The 20000-nt window shown below is 41.2% G+C and overlaps 1 protein-coding gene across 3 annotated transcripts in view; it reads right to left on the bottom strand.

Annotated features, from left to right (window-relative positions):
• RNF150 (ring finger protein 150) overlaps positions 1 to 20000 on the bottom strand; it is a 248337-nt gene that overhangs the window by 108135 nt on the left and 120202 nt on the right. The window contains exon 2 of one of the 3 annotated variants that reach the window (XM_084972822.1): positions 16925 to 18673. The exons of the other annotated variants lie outside the window; for them this stretch is intronic. Coding sequence (XP_084828948.1) covers positions 18480 to 18673 — 194 coding nt within the window. The 3' untranslated portion in view covers positions 16925 to 18479. Of the gene's footprint in view, positions 1 to 16924; positions 18674 to 20000 lie in introns of those variants that run through there. 3 annotated transcript variants of the gene reach the window in all.

Genomic DNA, 20000 nt, shown 5'->3' with positions numbered 1-20000 from the left:
ATTTAAAGTAGAAGCAATATCTGGCACAAAGACGACATAGGAATTTAAATGGTAAGTCTTGGAAAGGATGGGTGCGAACTGTCATTATTTGAGGGATCATATGACCACCTAAAAAAGCCAAGATAATTTGGTTATTAAAATTAGAAGAGTGCTCAGTAAAATATATGAATCAAGATCAACTTACAAAATTAGGAGGTTCCTATACACCAATAATGGCTGAAGAGAGTATGTAATGGAAAAAATAACCTATACATATAGCAGCAGAAGCCATGAAATATCTAAGGAGAAACCTATTTAATATACACTAGCCCTATATGAAAAAAACTATGCAATAAAATTTTTCTGTAAGACACTGAAAATTTTTGAAGTAGATTTCATTTTAACCAAAGGGTTATTCAGTACTGAGTATTTAGTTTCCAAACAGATATGGTTTTTAAAGTTATCCATTTGTAATCATTATTATTTTGTTATTGATGCATTATAGGAACATGGGTTCTTGATATTAATCCTTAATCATCTAATTTTTCCGGTGGGGGTAAATGTTCCATTTGTAATCAAAAGCATTCTTTGCTGGAGTTCCTGCTGCGGCACAGTGGGTTAAGAATCCCACTGCAGCAGTTCAGGTCACTGGGGAGATGCCGGTTCAATCCCTAGCCTGGCCCAGTGGGTTAAAGGATCCAGCACGGCTGGTGGTGTAGGTCACAGCTGTGGCTCGGATTCAGTCCCTGGCCTGGGAACTTCCATGTGCTATGAGTGCAGCCATTAAAAAAAACAAACAAAAGAACACATTATTTGTTATGTACCCATATCTCATTTATTAAGGTTTTAATTTTTTTAGAATTTCCCTATCTCTGCTTATCTGTGTCCTCCTGATCGCCTGCCTGAATGAAAGGGGTGTGTCAAAATCTCTCACAACTGTTACTCTATTTTCTCTCTGAAGTTCTGTCATTTGCTGCTACATTTTGAGTTTGTATAGTTAACTGCATGTGTGTTCATGACAATTATATCTGCTTACACTCCTACTGGTTTGAAGAGATCTCATGCTATCATGCTTCTTACTCTTTAGAAGTGATCTGCTCTTCCTCTGTGTAACCTTCTGGAATTACAGTTGAAAACAGTCTTCAATATTTTTAAACATCCTTAGAATATATGAGTATTCATCAGTTAGTCTGGTAGTATATGAACACTTTCAATCTGAGCCTTTTCATTCTTTCTTTAATTCTAAACCATTTGCCTTCATTTTTTATTGAGATAGTTCCTCCTACATATTTTTCTCTCCTATGATTCCTATTATCCTGTTGGTGGCGCTTATTCTTCTATTACTATATATATATTTTTAATACTTTCTTCTCATTTAAAAAATTTCTATTTTGAAATAATTATAAACTAATAAGCGGCAAAGTAGTATGCAGAGGTCCCACGCACCCATCTCCCTCCAGTGGTGGCCTCTTACATACTAAAGTGCATTACCAAATCAAGCGACTGGCACACCATACACCTAACTAGATTGTAGAACTTGCTCAGACCTCACTAGTTTGGGCATGTATAGGTTTTTAAAATGTCGTTGTGTAAAATTCTATGACATTTTATCACACAGAGTCACATAACTACTACCACCACTAAAATACTGCAATATTCCATCACCACAAAGGAATTCCTTCCCTGACTCTTGCCCTCCTTCTCTAAGCCCTGATGTACACTTATCTCCATCTCTATAATTTTGCCATTTTTGAATGTTATACAGATGGAATCATACAGTGGGTTACCCTTTGAGACTGGCTTTTTTTTTCACTCAGTATAATGCCCTTTACATCTAACTAGCCTGTGAGGTTGCATGTACCAGTAATTCATTCCCTCGAATTCTTGTGTAATATTCTATGGTATGAAATATGGTACCAAAGTTTAACTCTTCACCCACTGATGGGCATACATAATATTTCCAGTTTGGGGCTATTAAGAACAGCCCCAGTTTGGGGGCTGCTATGAACATTACTGTGTAAGTTTTTGTATGAATACAAGTTTTCTCTTCCTTGGGGTGAATTCCAAGAAGTGCAATTGGAAAGTTGTATAAGAGCTGCATGTTTGTTTTTGAAAGAAATTACCAAACTGTTTTCCAGAGTGGCTGTGTCATTTTACATTCCTATCAGCAATGTATGAGTGATCCAGCTTCTCAGCTTCTTCGCCAGCATTTGAAACAATCACTGTTTGTTATTTTAGCCATCATAGTAGATATATAGTGCTATTTCATTGTGTCTTTTATAATTTCTCTTTGTCCATTCTGGCTGACTTGTGGCAGAGTTTCTCTAGCTGGATCTTCCAGCTCATGAATTTGTCTTTAGTTGTATCCATTTTTATTTTATTCCAAGTATTATGATCTTTAATACTTAAACTATTGTAGTTTTCATACTAAATGTTTCCCCTTGGTTCCTTCCCCTCTTATTTTTTTTAAACAACTTCTAGCTCCCACTGCATAGAATCTCCCCTCATATTTGTGGTCCATCTTCTCAATTATTCTCTCTCAGCTGGTATCTATTCATTTTGCACTTTATTTGTAATGGTGATTCTCCTCCGTTGTCTCATTACTGCTGCCCATGAGTGTGTGTTTTCCTGGTGGAATTGGCTGCTTTGCCTGGTTACGTGTTCTGGGGCATACCCAAGGCAGGGGCCCTAGTTATTTTCTTCCAGGTGATTAAAGAGCAATATGAATAAGCTCAGATGGCCCCAAGCACCACAGAAGAGCCAAGGACTCCACCTATTCAGGCAGGCTCTACAATATCACAGGTGCTTGACCTCCTCTCAGATGGCCCCATCCCCCACTGGAGGCCCGGTTCGGGCCTCCTAAGTCCTGAGTCATCCCCCAGATCCTTATAGCTGGACCTGCTCTGTCCATCATTAAGTCCAGCCCAATTTCCTACCCATGTCCTGCTCCTCAAACCCTTCCTCTCTGACTCTTTGAAATTTAAGTCTCTGGTTATCAAATCCCCCCGTGTTTTCCATTTCTCCTTGGAATGATGTCCTCACTCCCTTGATCCTTCGCCTTCTTGCTCTGATTAAGCTGGCTGCCCTACGAGGATGTTACTTTCTCTACATGATGATGAAGGGGCAAGTATTTTAAAAAAAAAGCATTCATTTTTATTAAACACATATCTCAGGGGCAGAAGATAGTCTGGTGTCCAAGCTCCATCTTGCTACGTCCCAACATTTATGTCTAGCCCCAACCCATCCTCCTTCAAAAACCACTTATCTTTTGAGATTCTCTACTTGGATTTCTAATCCTCTCTCCCCTCTCCTTGCCTCACCTCCCATCTCCTTGCCTCACCTGTCAACCCTGCCTCACCTGTCAACCTTCTGGTCATCTCTTTTCTCACCCCTTGAGCTCTCCAAGCTCCTAACAGTCACCCTCCTTAGTCTTCACAAGGACAACCCACCCAACACTCTGGCCAGCCTCTTGGTTGTCTGCTCCCCTCTTTTCCAAGGACCCCCTTTTCTTCCAGTGCTTCTCAGACATACATCTCCACTGTCTTACCCTGGCCCTTGTCATACCTAGAAACGGTACTGTCTCTGAAATCCCGATTTCAAAGATGTCATTTTCCTGATGCTACTTTCTCTTCTTCGAGCTCTTCTTTGCTCAGGAACCTCCCCAACCATATGCTCCGCCCACCCACAGAACCTACTTTCTGACTATCCAGCAACCCTGCTCCCAATAGTTTCACTTTGGATGTCACCCAGCCTAGAATGCATGGCCCAGAGTTATAAGGACGCCTCTGAAAATACTCTTCGCTCCCTTACTCTTCTGTTTCTCCAGAGAATGTGCCCTGCAAAATTCCTTCTTTTTTTCCTATGTCTCCACTAAGAGAAAAATCTCACAAGTCATCTATTTTCACTTTAAATTTAGGATCCCTTTCCTCGAATGAATGCCTCCCCTTCCTCGTTCCCTTCCCTAACCCTTGATGTCCACTTAGCTGTTCTCCACCTCTGTAATTTTGTCATTTCCGCAACGGCATATAAATGGAATCATACAGTGTGTATGTAACCCTTTGAGATTGGTGTCTTGGCTTTTTTTTTTTTTCACTCACATAATGTAGAACACCCATCCCACTCTATTCCCAACCCGCTTTCTCTTTGTCCAAATGATGACCTCATATCTTTATATTTCTCCTCAAACCTCCTCTGCATCCTTTCTCACCCACATTCTCTATTAGAGATCTTACTGCAGGAGTCATGGAGGAAAAAATACCCATCAGAGGAAAATATCCTGTCCTACTCTTATTTTTTATTTGTTTATTTATTTTTGGTCCTTTTGCCTTTTCTAGGGCCGCTCCCATGGCATATGGAGATTCCCGGGCTAGGGGTCTAATCAGAGCTGTAGCTGCTGGCCTTCGCCAGAGCCACAGCAAAGAGGGATCCGAGCTGTGTCTGCAACCCACACCAGAGCTGACAGCAGCGCCGGATCCTTAACCCACTGAGCAATGCCGGGGATCAAACCCACAACCTCATGGTTCCTAGTTGGATTCGTTAACCACTGCACCACAACAGGAACTCCTCCTGTCCTACTGTTAAATAAGGCAATTCATGGCGAAGAACTTAGCACAGGGTCCGCCATAGAAAAACCACAATACAGATATTAAGTTTCATTATTGTTTGACCACTGCTAAATATATCTTGAAATCCACCCACGTATCTTTCCTGAAACCCATGTGGGATTCAGGAAGTGTTAGTGGTAGGAAAGATGTTGTTTGGGACACAGTCCTGGTCAGAACAACAAAAATAATTTTCAAGGGATAAAAACAAATTCAGAGTAGGACAATTTTAGGAGTATAGAAATTTCTCATTTGAGGACCAATCTGATAGCCTACAGTGCAAACCAATGGACATGATTTCTCCAGAGACCTCTAAGTGTGAAATATTAAAGGTTCATCTGCACTGTTTGGTAAAAACTGGTCATCTGTGCTCCCCCAATGTGGGGCTGACAACTTGAAATATGGCACATGCTGAGTATTACTAAAGTATGCTTTATTTATTTATTTAAATAAAGGCAAAATCATATATTTTTTCTTTTTTGGCTGCCCCATGGCATATGGAGTTCCTGGGCCAGGGATCAGATCCAGGTAGCAGCTGCGACCTATGCTGCAGCCGTGGCAATGCCAGATTCTGTGCCAGGCCAGGGACTGAACTTGCAACCTGGTGCTACACTGATCGCATTGCACCAGAGCAGAAACTCCAAGCAAAATCATAATTTATTAATATATGTCAGCCAGATGGACCAGGTACTTTTTAAAAAAAAATTGAATGAAACTTCTTTAAATTCTACAGTGCTTTTACAATTTTCAAAAGTTTCACATACATGATTTCATATAACCCCATAATAACCCTTTATCTCCCGAGTCCTATATTGCCCCCTTCCCCCTTGTTCTCCCCATGGATAACCACTGGTCTATCAGTCTGCTTTATTTTTGTTTCATGTTAAAGTTAGTTTAATTATGCACCAGATCCCTTAAGTGGAGATTTGCTGTTACACCTGAGAGGCAAACGGTCAATAACAAGTAACTTTTATGAAGTCAAAAAATCTTTAAAGGGCATTCCCACTGTGGCTCAGTGGTAGTGAACCCGACTAGTATCCATAAGGATGAAGGTTTGATCCCTGGCCCCACTCGGTGGTTAAAGATCCAGCATTGCTGTGAGCTGTGGTGTAGGTTGCAGATGAGGCTCAGATCTGGTGTTGCTGTAGCTGTGGTATAGACCAGCAGCTACAGCTCTGATTCGACCCCTAGACTGGGAACTTCCATATGCCTTGGGTGCAGGGCTCCCAGGTCTGGGACTGAACCCACGCCACTGTAGTGACCCAAGCTGCTGCACTGACGATGCTCCTTAATCCGTTGTGTCATGAGGGAACTCCATGTTGCTCTCTTAGGATAGTAAAAAATAAAAATTACATAAATTTTAGTTTGAAACAGTCACATAATCAATGCAAACATGGATTTGTGGGTTTTTTTGCTTTGAACTACTGGGGAAAAATCACATCAATTACTCCCCACTATACTATTTTTAACAATGCCCAGCAAGAACTTATAATTAAAAAGTCATAATATCTTGGATCTAAGGAACTTCTAAGAATTTATTTTCTGTACCATGGCATGGAACAGGAAAATATATGAATCCCATTTTTTTTCATATATTTTTATTTGTCTGGTAGAAACGACCTGGGATTTTCAATTCATTGCATAACTATTAAATGCCTTATTACTTGAAAAGACTCATCCCTAGTTTCTTTTTAGTATTCTCCAAAGTTGTCTTCATGAGGCTTTGAAAACTAGAAGTGAGAGTTCTCCTATTAAAAGTTCAGATTGGAAAATCCCTTTGTTAAGAGCAATTCAAGTTTACTTAACTTTAGTTTCTAGGAGCCAGAGTTTCCACATTGCTTTTCTGATGCTAAGATGACGTGGACAATGAATTCAAAATGATATTCAGGTCAGTTAACATATTGAGAAAAGAAAAATATTGACTCTCAAATATAATGTATGTTCCCATGAGTAAAACACTTTGTATCACTGCAAATCTTATAGGTTATTTTTCGTTATTTTTTTATTTTAATGATTTGTATTTTTTTTTCCATTATAGCTGGTTTACAGAGTTCTGTCAATTTTCTGCTGTACTGTAAGATGACCCAGTCACACATACATTCCTTCTTCTCAGTTACCATGCTCCATCGTAAGTGACCAGATATAGTTCCCAGTGCTATACAGGCAAAGCTTGTAATTTAAACTGGTGGTTCTCAGATGGACCAACTCTTTCCGATCTTCCCTCTCAGATCTCCTTCCATATTTCTACATATGTTTACACTGAATTTCTTGAATTATCACTTTTGGACATTGTCTACTGACATCCTGCCATGGCAGATGACTTAACTCACACACGCCCGACCACCCTGTATCCCCACCTAAGCCCTCATTGGATGAATCAACAATATTCAATGCAAATACAGTTGATGGGGGAGCCAGGTAGTATATGACAGCTATAATCTTTTCTTCATTTTTCCTTAGGTTAACGGTTGCATCATTCTTCCATTTGCCTGGTTTCCCATAGGTCCACTGTTACCCCAACCCCAATGCTACTATCTCTGCCACATGCTTAGCAATAACATTTTCTATAATCCTCAAACACATTGGTTCCACTTGTCTTTTAGACTGGAACACTTCCCTCCGTGACCTGCTCCAACATGGCCCGAAGGCTTGGAAGCTCGATAGGCAGCAATTATCTGGGGCTTATCTTACATGGGAATCTAGTAATGGGAAACTTTTACTTGATTTTTTACATTATAGTCCGCTGTCCCTTATTTGTCTTAGGCAGACATATATTAAATAAGAGCAAAACAGTAGTACCACCATCACAAACAACCCAACACGCCACACACTGAAATCACCAATTGGTTGTTTTTATGAAGTTGTACAATGGAAAAGAGAGCCTTTATTTTCAGCATTCTGGTTGTCCCTCCAACAAATGCTACTACAAGCCATAGAGGTTTAGCCTCATTGCTGCTCGGCTCTGGTTATTTCCAAAGTGGTCCAAAGGTCTGGAGTGTAGGGATGCACTGCTTGTGTCAGTGATGTTTCCAGGGTTACTCTGGGTGTATTTAACTCCTAACTTTCTAGCTGGTCATTGATGCAAATGGGATCGAGTGGCTTTTACACCAAGGTAGGGTAGATTCATTCAATTTCAAGACAGGACTTTATCATAGTGGTGTTGAGGAGTCCTGCTTGTCCAATTTCATCCAAGGAAAGCACCAATTTTAAACGGGCCATGGAGGAGATTCCTGATGTGGACAGAGCTTTGGGAAACTGTAGAACTACAGAACTCTACTTCAGGGAGCCACCCAGAGACCCCCTGCCAAGTCCAATCTCTGTATTTTTCAAAAGAGAAAACTGAGGCCTAGAAGCTTCCACCCAAGACAAGCGGTCTTTAAAACCATTCAGAAAGATGGTCTAAGTGGTCTTTAAAACCATTCAGAAAGATGAAAAGTAACTGATTGCTAACAGGTAAATTATGATCTTACAAATGGATGTTGTCATTTTACATAAGCTCAGCTTCCTGGAAGAAGCAAAATCATTTAAATCTTCATATCAATACTTCTAGCTCTTGGGTATTTATCCTGTAATAGTAACAACTGAGCGTGTAAGTTGAAGCACCAAATCATAATCTTTCTATCTGGTGTTTTCTAAACCACATGAAACACAAATCTCGAGGACTTATATCATCTGGCTTTGGAGATGACAATAGTTGAAGCAAATTTCAGGTGAATGCTGACCTCAAGGTGATTCTAGAAAGACCCAGCCAGTCAAAGGGTTTCAAACAGAGAAAGTAAGGGCATTTCACTTCTTGTTCAGAGGGAGCCTTGACAAAATCCTTAGGCATGGGCCTGAATTCGCTGACTTACTTGTGGCCAGTAACCGAAAAAAAAAAAAAAAAAAAAATCAAGAATAAATGAATGAATTGAAAAAGAATTGTTTTTCCTTTCTTTCAGCACTCTCTTTTAAACATCTATTTGAATTTTCCAAATTATAGCTAAGTGGTTCTAAACAAACCCCCTAACGCATGGCAATTCTGGCTTTTATATTCATTGGCTTACATGTGCCCAGACTGCATTCTAAACATCAAGGAGCCAAAGGCCTCTTCTGACACCCACCACAGCCTTTCCATATGCTGCCTTTGCAGCTGAGGCAGAGTGTTCATTAACCGGAGCTAATCAGTTTCTCTTGGCTTATTCTAGAAATGTCTACTTGTTTTCTCATTTGTAAACAGCTCTGAACTGAAACAAAATGATAGCTTTCTTCACAACATTAGCAACTTCCATTTGGAAAATCACTTGCAAACACTGGTTTTGGGAGCCTCAGAACCATTCTCACAGAATACAATTGCAAAACTTTATTTCTTCACTAGAAACATGCCAGGCTAAAGGTCCAGACTTCAACTTTAAATAAGATTCTAACTAAGGCAAAAGATAGTTACATATTTGAGTTGCTGGGCAACCGATAATGTTGGAAGCATCTTTTCAAATCTGAAGCAAGTAAGTCTATTCTAAGCGAAATTTAAGAATAATATTTACATGGAAATAACATCAACTACAGAAAAGCATGTTTGATTTTTTTTCTCCCCAGCCTGGCATTAGAATAATTGTACCAAATGTGTAAAGATTATAATCACATTAGTACCCTCATCTTGATAGTCCAAATCTTAATGGGGTCAATTCGAGAAATAAAATTCTTAAAATCATGCAAAATGTCTTCTATGGAGAGAGGGAAGGGGAAGGGGGCAAGATAAGGGTATGGGATTAAGAGACACAAATTACTATTTATAAAATAAATAAACAACAAGGATATATTGTATTGCACAGGGAAATATAACCATTATTTTGTAATGACTTTAAATGGAGTGTAATCTATAAAAATTTGGAATTACTGTGCTGTATACCTAAAATTAATATAATATTGTAAATCAACTATACTTCCATTAAAAAAAGTCATGACAAAGATGTTCAATGGAGAAAAATGCATAAAGGTTAAAAACTGAAACAGCTGAAATGCTTCACAACAAAAGAATGGATAAATCATTTGTGGAATATCCATAGCAGGGAATCCTAACAATAAAAATTTATGAACCATACATTTTTTTTCAATAACAGATGAATTTCACAGATAAAATACGATATTGCTTTTGGGCGCGGGGCTGGTGGTGTTTCTTTTTCCAGCTTTATGGGGGGATGATTAAGAAATAAAATTGTATATATTAAAGAAACATACAAAAAATAAAAAAAGGTCTTCTGAAATATATGCAATATAGCAAACCCGGCTTGTTCCCAGGAGGAAGGGATTTTATTGATAATAGGAAAAATCCTTCAAGTTCTTAGATTTCTTGTCACAAAAGAACATGCATGAAATAAATAAGCAACCAGGATGTATCATACAGCACAAGGAAGTAGGCCTCAAACTGGCAGCTGCATCAGGAGAAGGGCTCGTGGTCTGTTCCAGAGCAGCTGAGGGAAGACCCACAGGGCATTGATCCACCTGTAACTGGTGAGGGAAGCTTTCCGGAGCTGGACAAGGCTCTCTTGAGGCTGGGCCTCCTGTTTCAAAAGGTGGTGTACTGGGCATATTAACAAGCAATCAGGCAGGGGGGCAACTCTGGAAGTCGGTGCCAGTCCTACGTGGAGAAGGTCTGCTTCTCGGGGAAAAGAACTGGGATTCGGTGAGCAGTGTCTTCCCACACGGGAGTAGAGGGATGACCCTTGGGGCAGAGCAGTGGGCGACCAGAGGAGCGGCATCAACAGTCCTCCCCAGGATCCATGAGAAGCAGAGAGGATGGGGAGGTGATGCCCTTGGAGGCAGTGCATCGTTCCTACGGGTATCAAAGTCCACCTTGGTGGGTGTCTTCGTTTCCTATTGCTGCTGTGACAAATCACCACCAACTGACTTAAAACAATACGAATTTATTACCTTGCAGTTTTAGAGATCAGAAGTTTGAAATGGGTGTCACGAGACTAAGGTCAAGGTGTCAGCAGGGCTGTGCGCCTTCTGCAGGCTCTGGGAGAGAACTTGCTTCCTTGGCTTTTCCAGCATCTAGAGGCAGCTTGCATTCCTTGGCTGTGGCCACATCACTGCAACATTTGTTTTCCCTGTCACATTTCTTCCTCTGACTCTCATGCCTCCCTTTTACAAGATCCTTATAACTACACTAGATAATCCAGAATAATGTCCTTATCTCAAGATCCTTCACTTAATCTGCATAGTTCCCTCTGCCATACACGACAACATTTCGCAGGTTCTGGAGATCAGGATTTGGGACAATATTTGGGATTATCCTGCCTACCACAGCGAAGGTGGCAGTAGGACCTATTTTTGGAGTAGGTCTCTCAGGGGTGTGCACTGGAAGCCAGATCTGCCCTGATCATAGTGAAAGCCCCTGCTATTCCTAGATGGTATGTGGCCTGGAGAAATAAGACTGCTGATGATCTCTCCAAGGTCTTCCTCCTGCTTCAACAGACTGAGTTCAGCCAGGTGCCGATTTCATTAAATCTTAAAGCCATTATTTCTCAGAGGTGGGAGGGATGGTTACTCCCTCCCTCTTTTCCCTCCTCTCCATCCCTATTAGCTCTTACCTGGTCCCAGGCCTCCCCACCCAACCCCAAACCCAGTGCCCTGGCAGGTATTCGGCTATGAGCAAGAACTGGGGGAGAGAATTCTAAGTAAGGCGGTGACACTCATTCATCATCAAACACTGGTCAGGAAGGATGACAGGCCTGATGCACTGTGGCATTAAAAAAAGCTTCATGTGTGGGTGTTGTTGGCATAACAGTGGTAATTTGCCTCCTAGGGTCTAAAAATAGTGGCCACCAGCATCAGAGAGTGTAAGAGCTTTCTAAATAATTACCCACTCCATCTCAGCTCCCTCTAGACCTTCGCTGCCACAGGGAGCCATGCATACCTTCAGTTCCTCCAAGAGAACAGCCCATGAAATGGATGAAAACAAGAGCCATCAGATTAACCATGTTTGGAGTGGAAATCCAAGGTCATGCCTGCTCCAAAACAGCCCAGCCAAATCCGGAAAGATTTTAAAGAGGGCAAAGTGTTGAAAGCCGCAGCCAGATTAACATCTCCCCTGTCTACCCCTCCACTGGGAGTTTCCCAGGTGTCTTGAAGACAAAGGCCCAAAGGATCCCAAGGGAAAAGCTACACCGGAACCCAGTGGATCAGACTGAGGGCACATGCTGGAGGCGAGAATAAGACTCATAGGGAGGTTTATTTACAATAATTCCCAGTATTGGCTGCGGAGCCAATGTGCATATGCTCCCACACAATCCACTGCCTATGCAACCAGCCCTGCAAACCCAGCCAGAGGCTAACAGTGAACCGTGAGTGACCTCACTGTGGTGCTGGCTGCACAACAGAAGCCTCATTTAAAAGGCATCAAGAACCAAAGGAAGGCCTGAGAGGGAGGAAATCCAGGGGATGCAAAGATGAAGGAAGGTTTCACGTATTCCCTGATGACCAGCAGCCCTGAAGGGTGAAAACGATCCCCCTGCTAGGCTCCTGGAGTGGAGGGCACGGCATATTTTTGCCTGGGTCATCCAAGTGGAAGTTCATGTTCAATCAATCTGCAGCTCTGGAGAGCTCAGCACTACTAAACATTAAAAGACAGCATGAGACACTGGAAAGGAAACGGGATTTGGAGGTGTTAACAATGGTTTAAAGTCCTGCTTTTACTATTTTGCAGCTGTGTCACTTGGGCGCTTAATCTCTCAGTGTCTCAATTTCTCTAGCTCAATGATGAAATAATGATAATAATTAGCATATTAGTTAGACATTATAATTACACATTGTTAATAATTTATGTAAATGTGACAATGTTTTATCATTATTACTGCTCAGGCTACTTTAAAACACTGATGAAAATAAAATATGAATGCCAAAGGTTTCTTTTTATCCTATTAAGTGTTACAAAAATTATATGCTACTATTATAGGAGCAAGTGAAATGGTGGTTTCTCATTAGGGAATCTAGTTGGGGAAATAACATACAAGTGAGAAATAGTGAAAGTGCAAAAACTATGTTTAGCAAACTGTTAGAGAGTCTGGCCTCTAGGCAGTTAGATTTTCTGATTCCATGTACTGAAGGTTCATCATGTGGAAGGAGCCAAGAATAAAAGTGAGAAAAGTGGTTATCAGGGAAAACTTCATGGAAGAGAAGAGTTTGCAGCTGGGGATAATGAGGCAGAAAGGACCTGGGAGAACATTCCAGAACCTGAAATTTGTGAGCCAATACCCAGAGATAGTGCAAAGCTAATCTGCATAGTTTCCCTGCTTCCAGGAAACTGTGTCCCATTTCAGACCCACTTAAAACCCTCTTCTAGAAACCTTGATGTGCAGCCATATGGTCACCCCCACCAACCACAGAATGTACAGACCTTTCATCACAGCAATTCCACTTTTAGGAACTTACCCTGCAGATGTACGTGTCTGTACACATGCGAATAATAACTCTAAAGAGATTCACTGTTGCCCCGTTGGTGTAATGGATAGAAATAAATTTAAAATCTAGAAATATCATCTAAGAGGTCATCAAATGGAGGCAATTAGTGAAAAAACTGTGGTATATCAACAATGAAATATTTCCCAGATTTTATAAAATGCCAAGTATATAAAAGTACTAGCTCCACGTGCATGCATGTTGAATAATTGTCATGAGTCACTGTTAAGTGAAAAAAGGAAAGTCTAACCCTGTGAGTACAACATGTTACCATTAGTGTAAAATGAAAGACTGGGAGTTCCCAGCATGGCTCAGTGGTTAACGAATCTGATGGGCATCCATGAGGACGCAGGTTCGATCCCTGGCCTTGCTCAGTGGGTTAAGGATCCGGTGTTGCCGTGAGCTGTGGTGTAGGTGGCAGACGCTGTGGCTGTGGTGTAGGTCAGCTGCTACAGCTTCAATTCAACCCCTAGCTTGGGAATCTCCATATGCCATGGGGGCGGCTCTAAAAAAGCAAAAAAAAAAAGAAAAAAGAAAGACCGCTGTACAGATTGCTTGTCCATTACAGACTCCCTGTGTAAAAGTAAAGAAGTTACTGGTAAAAGATTAGGGCAGAGGATTGAAAAAGACACACTTTTCACTACATACCCTTTGGCATTCCATACCATACTACATATGACCTGTTCAAAAATTCTTTTAAAGTATCGTCCAGTGGCCCAGTGCTGTCAGAGACACCAGACACATTTGTCCTCTCACTTCAATTTAGGAAGCCCAGATAAATAACAGTCCCTAAAGAGCTGATAATTGAACTTACTTCCAGGTAGATAACAATGGAAAATAAACTTATTTAATATAGAGTTTGAGTTCAGTTCCCTGAGGACTCCACTGAATGGCTGGGTGCTATTCTGGACTGCACTGGGTCCCCCAAATCATATGTTAATCACCCCAATGTGACTGTATTTGGAGACAGACCTTTTAAGGAAGAAACGGAGGTCACAAGGGCGGGGCCCTGACCCTCTGGGACTGTTACCATCCTTACAGGAAGAGCAAGAGACCTCAGAGCTTTCTCTCTCTCTCCACCATGTGTGGACATCACAAGAAGGCAGGTGTCTGGGAGCTAGAGAGAGAATTCTCACCAGAATCCAGCCGTACTGGCACCTTGATCTTGACTCCCAGCCTCCTGAACTGTAAGAAAAGGAAATTCTGTTGTTTAAGCGACCTAGTCTGTGATATTTGGATATGGTGGCCCCAGCTGACTACGACAAGTACCATGATGGACTCCTGGCTGGACTGGGAGTGCGGGTGAAGCCCAGGCCTTTAAGCCTGTGCTCACACCCTCTAGTCAGAGGCAAGCTGAGCTCACGTGGTAGCTGCAATGCCCAGCCTGCAGGGGAGCACCGCCGAAACATGATGACATGGTGCTAGATCAACTGAAAGATTGTGGGCAGTAGCCCAGGGGTCCCAGGTGGCCCCCTGACTGTGACCTTAACCTACCAGCTTCTGCAGGATTTGTCTCAAGAACCTCTAGTTCCTTCCAGCCTGAGGGTGCCAGAATCCATGACACGCAGACAGCAAAATATGCCGCTGCCAAGAGTTAAGTTCGCTTCCTAAAATAGTGCAGTTTCATATTTGTGAAAGATAAATAGCAGCCTGTAACCTAGGAGTTCCCAATCAGTGAGGGCAGATCTGCTTTAGATGGCAAGGCCTCCCAGGGCTGGCTGCAGCTGCTGTGGCTGCAGACACAGAATCTCCCCCGTCTGAGTTCTGCTGGCATTGTCAGAGTAGGGAAGGCAGGGCGTGTTCTACTCTGAGAATTCTCACTGCTCTCGAATCCACCTTTCAGAAAGCCTGACACTTCATAAAAGGACAGTGAAGAGAGAACTCCGTCTCACGGACAAAACTCTGACAATTCCTGTAGTTATCACAGAGAGAGAGGTGGTAGTGATTAAAACTCACAGGGCTCAGGTATCATTTATACCAAAGAAGGAAACGACTCTGTTGATGGGCTAATCCAACACTTGAAAGACCTAGAAATATGCTTGTGGTTGAACCATACATCACAATGAAAGAGTAACACTGCAGAGTCTGACTGAAGTGCTGATACCTCCCCCCCACCCCGTTGAAGGTTTTAATTTTTATTATCAAGAGTATAGATGATGTAGCAGCACCTAGGAATGGATAACTTTGTGATCCAGCCATGGAAGAACTTCTCTAACGACAATGAGGCTAGGGGAACGGTGATGTTGTCACACTCAGGTATCTGGTTTTAAGGGAAGATAGAACCTTGGATTGAGGACGACAATTTTAGATTATTGATTGTGGACAATTTCAGATTAAAAAACTCATCCTGAACTCGGACAAAACACATTTCCATTGTATTCACTCCTAGCAAAGCTAAAGAAAGAGCTTTATCAGGGGAGAAGTTGAAATGGACTTAAAAATTGGCAAGCAAATCTCTTCAAGGGACTTAGTAGAGAAATTCTGCCTCCAAATCTCTCCCAGTAGAGTGTTCTGAAATTATAGCAATTTGTTTGTTTGTTTGTTTGTTTAGGGCCGCACCAGAAACATATGGAAGTGCCCAGGCTAGTGGTTCGAATCAGAGCTACAGCTGCAGATCTACACCACAGCTCACAGCAACGCTGGATCCTTAACCCACTGAGCAAGGCCAGGGATAGAACCCACATCATCATGGATCCTAGTCAGGTTCGTTAACCACTGGGTCACAAAGGGAACTCCTACAGCAAAATTTTATTCTCTTAATGTAGTTAAAAAAACAAGAACAATAACCTCTTTAAGCACAAATTTCAGAAATACATTCTTGATTCCTCAGGTCAGTGGATATAAGGAAGAGTCCTAGTTATACTGTTTATTCCTGGAAAATCCTTAGAACTCTGGATGCAAGAATGATTTATCCTCTGAATAGTTATTACATACAGTAAGTATGCAAGTCATACTCGTTTACCAACAAACAGATTCAATTTTGAGCAACATCAGCTTGCTAGTCAGGTGATAGACTAGTAACTTTCAGAATATTAAAAAGTAAAGGCAATGAAATTTTCATGCACAAATCAAGGAATGTTCAAAGTATATCAATTTCAAGACAATACAACTGCCCACATGGATTTAAAATTTTTGACTTTGTTCTTGCTACACACTTAGGTCAAGGCAAAGGTGACGGAATTTGCTAAAAATCTGCCTCCCCACCACCAAAATGAGATGTTGCCTAAAATGTTATATTTCAACATGGATTTTGTTTGAGAGGCTTCAAGAATGTTAAGTCCTCCAGACAGTCATCCTTAGTCAAAAGCTATTTCAACTGGCTACAATTACAAATGGCACTGCATAAAAATAAGTATAATAACAGAAATTTCTCAGTTGAGTTTTTCAAGTCTAATGGCATAGCAACTACCAGAATGACTCATTCAGTACTAATTCTTCTGTGGGGCCTTTTGAAAATTACTACACAGAAAAATAATTAAATACACTAGCCTGACTTTACTTATAATTGAATAATAATGTTGCAAAAATGTTCCACAGATGTAAGAAATAGACCAGAAATTTCCCCTATCTACATCTGATCAGGGTTACGAAGTCTTCTCTACTCCTTTCTCTCCTGTCTTTTCACCTCTCGTGATTATTCAATAGAGATCTGTGTTTTCTATTTTTAATTATAAAAGAAGATGGAAGGAATAGTTTATATAATCTCTTACGAGTATTAAAAATAAACCAATTTACTGATTTTTTTGTTTGTTTTTATAGTCTCTCATCCATTTGTTTTCTTTACACAATTGACTTTCCTATGTTTGGCTTAAAACAATATCCAAAACAACTGAATAGGTTTTTGTATTAAATGGAAGCAAAAGAGTAAATACATTGAATCAAGGAGAGTAACAGGAATTAGAGCACTGTTTTCTTTTTTAATTGGAAAAGACTTTCTTGAAAAATCAGAATATTTTAAAGGCATGGCCCAAAATTCTAAAGATGCTATCAATAACTGAAATTGATTTAAATTTTGTCCAGTGATTTACATACACATGGTTATGGCCAGAAAGAATTTTAAGCAGTCTGCAATAAAAAGACATTTCCACTTTTATTCACTAGAACTTTTGTTTTCCTACGAATGAATAACACTTATGAAATAATGGATCTGATATGGTTGATATCTATACCTGCAATATCTCTCTACTATTGATCCACAGTATCACCTGAAATCATTTCATGGTATAAGTTCTTACTTTAGTTTGGGGATTATCTCAGATCTGCTTAGAGAGGACAAATAATTTTATCAGAGATTATTATACAGTCAGAGCAGCAGTAATTGAAGAGTTACAATTCTGAGTATTAGAAATGTTTTTCACCAGGGTGCTTCTTGAACATTTTTGTTGTCAAAGTCGCATGCACAACACAGCCTTTATTGTGTTTGATTAAGCTCACACCAGGACAGGACAGGTTATCTGACTCCTATGGTAGTTCCATCAACAGCCTTTCATTCTAAGAACAGATCTATGATGTCAGCCCTATTGCACCTCTCTCCCCCTCCCTCTTCCTCCCCTCACTATCTTAAACTATGCCACACTGAATGATTAAGAGCTTGGGTCAAAATGATATGGTTACATAAACACCCACTATTTCTGTCTTAGGGAAATGCACCTCCTGCGAGTTACTCAATGTTTCTCGGATCAGAGAATGCCTCTCCTCTCTGGGCTTGCACTGAAAATAATACCACTTCACTTAATCCCACTGACAAATTGCTAAACCTTTTAAGGAGGACTAATGCATGCACCAAGTGACCATTAAGATTCAAACAGAGCTAGCCGCTTAGAACCAAGCCAGATGTAGTGCAGGGATGAAGAGCTGCAGAGAGAAGGCAGGCAGAGTCCCTGGTTGCTGGTCTAGTTGCCACCCTGGGCAACTCTCCCTCCCAAGGAGCCACCATTTTCTCAATGAAAAAGTCGGCTTTCATCATTTCCAAGGTCTCTTCCAGTTGTGACATCTAAGCTCTTCAAGGAGCTCTCTCTAAGTTCCAAAAGGGGACGAAACCTTACCTGTAGTGTTAGCCATTGTATGCCTAATGCCTACAACACCGCCTGATGTGTGGAGGTGATTACTAGCTCTTGGTTGTAAGAATGAGAAAGGTTTACCCTCATCACCATGATAGAGTTGACTGCCATTAATTTATGAAACTCAGATTCTCTTTCTGTGCTGGTAGACATCTCTCGCTCTCTCTCTTTTAATTACTCAATGAATTTTATTACATTTATAGTTGTATAATAATCATCACAACCTGATTTTATAGCATTTCCAACCCCTAGCCCATTTCCCCCACCCCCCACCCCCAAACCTGTCTCCTTTGGAAACCATAAGTTTTTCAAAGTCTGTGAGTCAGTATCTGTTCTGCAAAGAAGTTCACTGTGTCCCTTTTTAAGATTCCAGATGTAAGGGATAGCATATGATGTTGGTGTCTCACTGACTGACTTCACTTAGCATGATAATTTTTAGGTCCATCCATGTTGCTGCAAATGCTGTTATTTCTTTCCTTTTCATGTTTGTGTAGTATTCCATTGTGTATATGTACCACATCTTCTTTATCCACTCTTCTGTTGATGGACATTTAGGTTGGTTCCATGTCTTGGCTATTGTATATGACATATATATCCCTTAAATAGACACAAAATTACTTATTACTTATTGGGCCAAGTATGAGAGGTAAAAATAAACAGTTAGAGAAGGACTGAATTTTTTAACTGAAATATAGTTGATTTATAATGTTACATGAATTTCTGCTGCACAGCAAAGTGATTCAGTTTTATATGTACACATTCTTTTTAAAAATATTCTTTTTTTTGTCTTTTTGCCATTTTTGGGGCCGCTCACACGGCATATGGAGGTTCCCAGGCTAGGGATCTAATAGGAGCTGTAGCCGCCGGCCTATGCCAGAGGCACAGCAATGCGGGATCCTAGCCATGTCTGCAACCTACACCACAGATCACGGCAATGCAGGATCTCCAACCCACTGAGCAAGGCCAGGGATCGAACCCGCAACCTCATGGTTCCTAGTCAGATGCGTTGACAACTGTGCCACGATGGGAGCTCCCAAAAATATTCTTTTCCATTGTGTTTTATCATAGGATATTGAATATACTTCCCTGTGCTATACAGTAGGACCTTGCTGTTTATCTATTCTCTACATAGCGGCTTATATCTGCTAACCCCAACCTCTTGGCAACCATAAGTCTGTTCTCTGTGTAGAAAAGAACTGCATTTTGAGAAGAGAAAGGACCGAGGAATATTTTTAGGGATTAAATGCACCATATGAAATAGCACTACAATGGGTGCTAGCTTTCAGGATTAATTCATCTCATAGAACATGACATGTACCCTATGGTATAACTCAGGAGACTTTGGAGAGGGACCTGGGCAGTGCCCCCTCCCACTACATGCATGTATTGAAATTGGACCCAACTACAAACTTTGCTAACTACCAGGACAAACTGTCCACTGAAGTCTGATGAGGGAACTGAGGGCTCTGGGAGTGAGGGAAAGGCTTGTCCTCTCTTATTCTTCTCATCTTCCCCGTTGCTTTCCTCTACTTCAGTAACATGTGCCACATTCCAATTCCCCACATCCAAGCAACCCCCAGTGTTCACACACACCCTGACTGTTCTCACCGCAACCCCCAAAACCCATGGGAAGGGGAGAAAGGTCATGGGTGCATCTGTTGACCACATGGGAAAGAGAGATGCATCCCAAGATTGAGTTTTCTCCCGTTCTGCAGGGGGGAGTCCTGGTGAGGACCAGAGGTGATGGAAGTAAAGGGGCAGTTCAACCAGTAGAGCCTTTGGGAAGAAGGGAACCAGTCCTACAAGGTTCTCTGTGCAATCACGCAGCCTCCAGAGCTAAGGGTGTTTGCACCACTTTGGTCTAGCTCTCTATTCCCATTCTGGGGCCCGTCCCGGTCTTTCCTCACTCTTCACCTTTCTTCTT

Source organism: Sus scrofa, chromosome 8 (genome assembly GCF_054392235.1).
Source record: "Sus scrofa isolate SSC_HxYL_T2T_F1_AM1 chromosome 8, Sscrofa_HxYL_maternal_Yorkshire_Landrace_v2.0, whole genome shotgun sequence".
Lineage (NCBI taxonomy): Eukaryota > Metazoa > Chordata > Mammalia > Artiodactyla > Suidae > Sus > Sus scrofa.
Note: the sequence above shows the minus strand (reverse complement) of the source record. Positions and strands in the feature narration are given on the sequence as shown.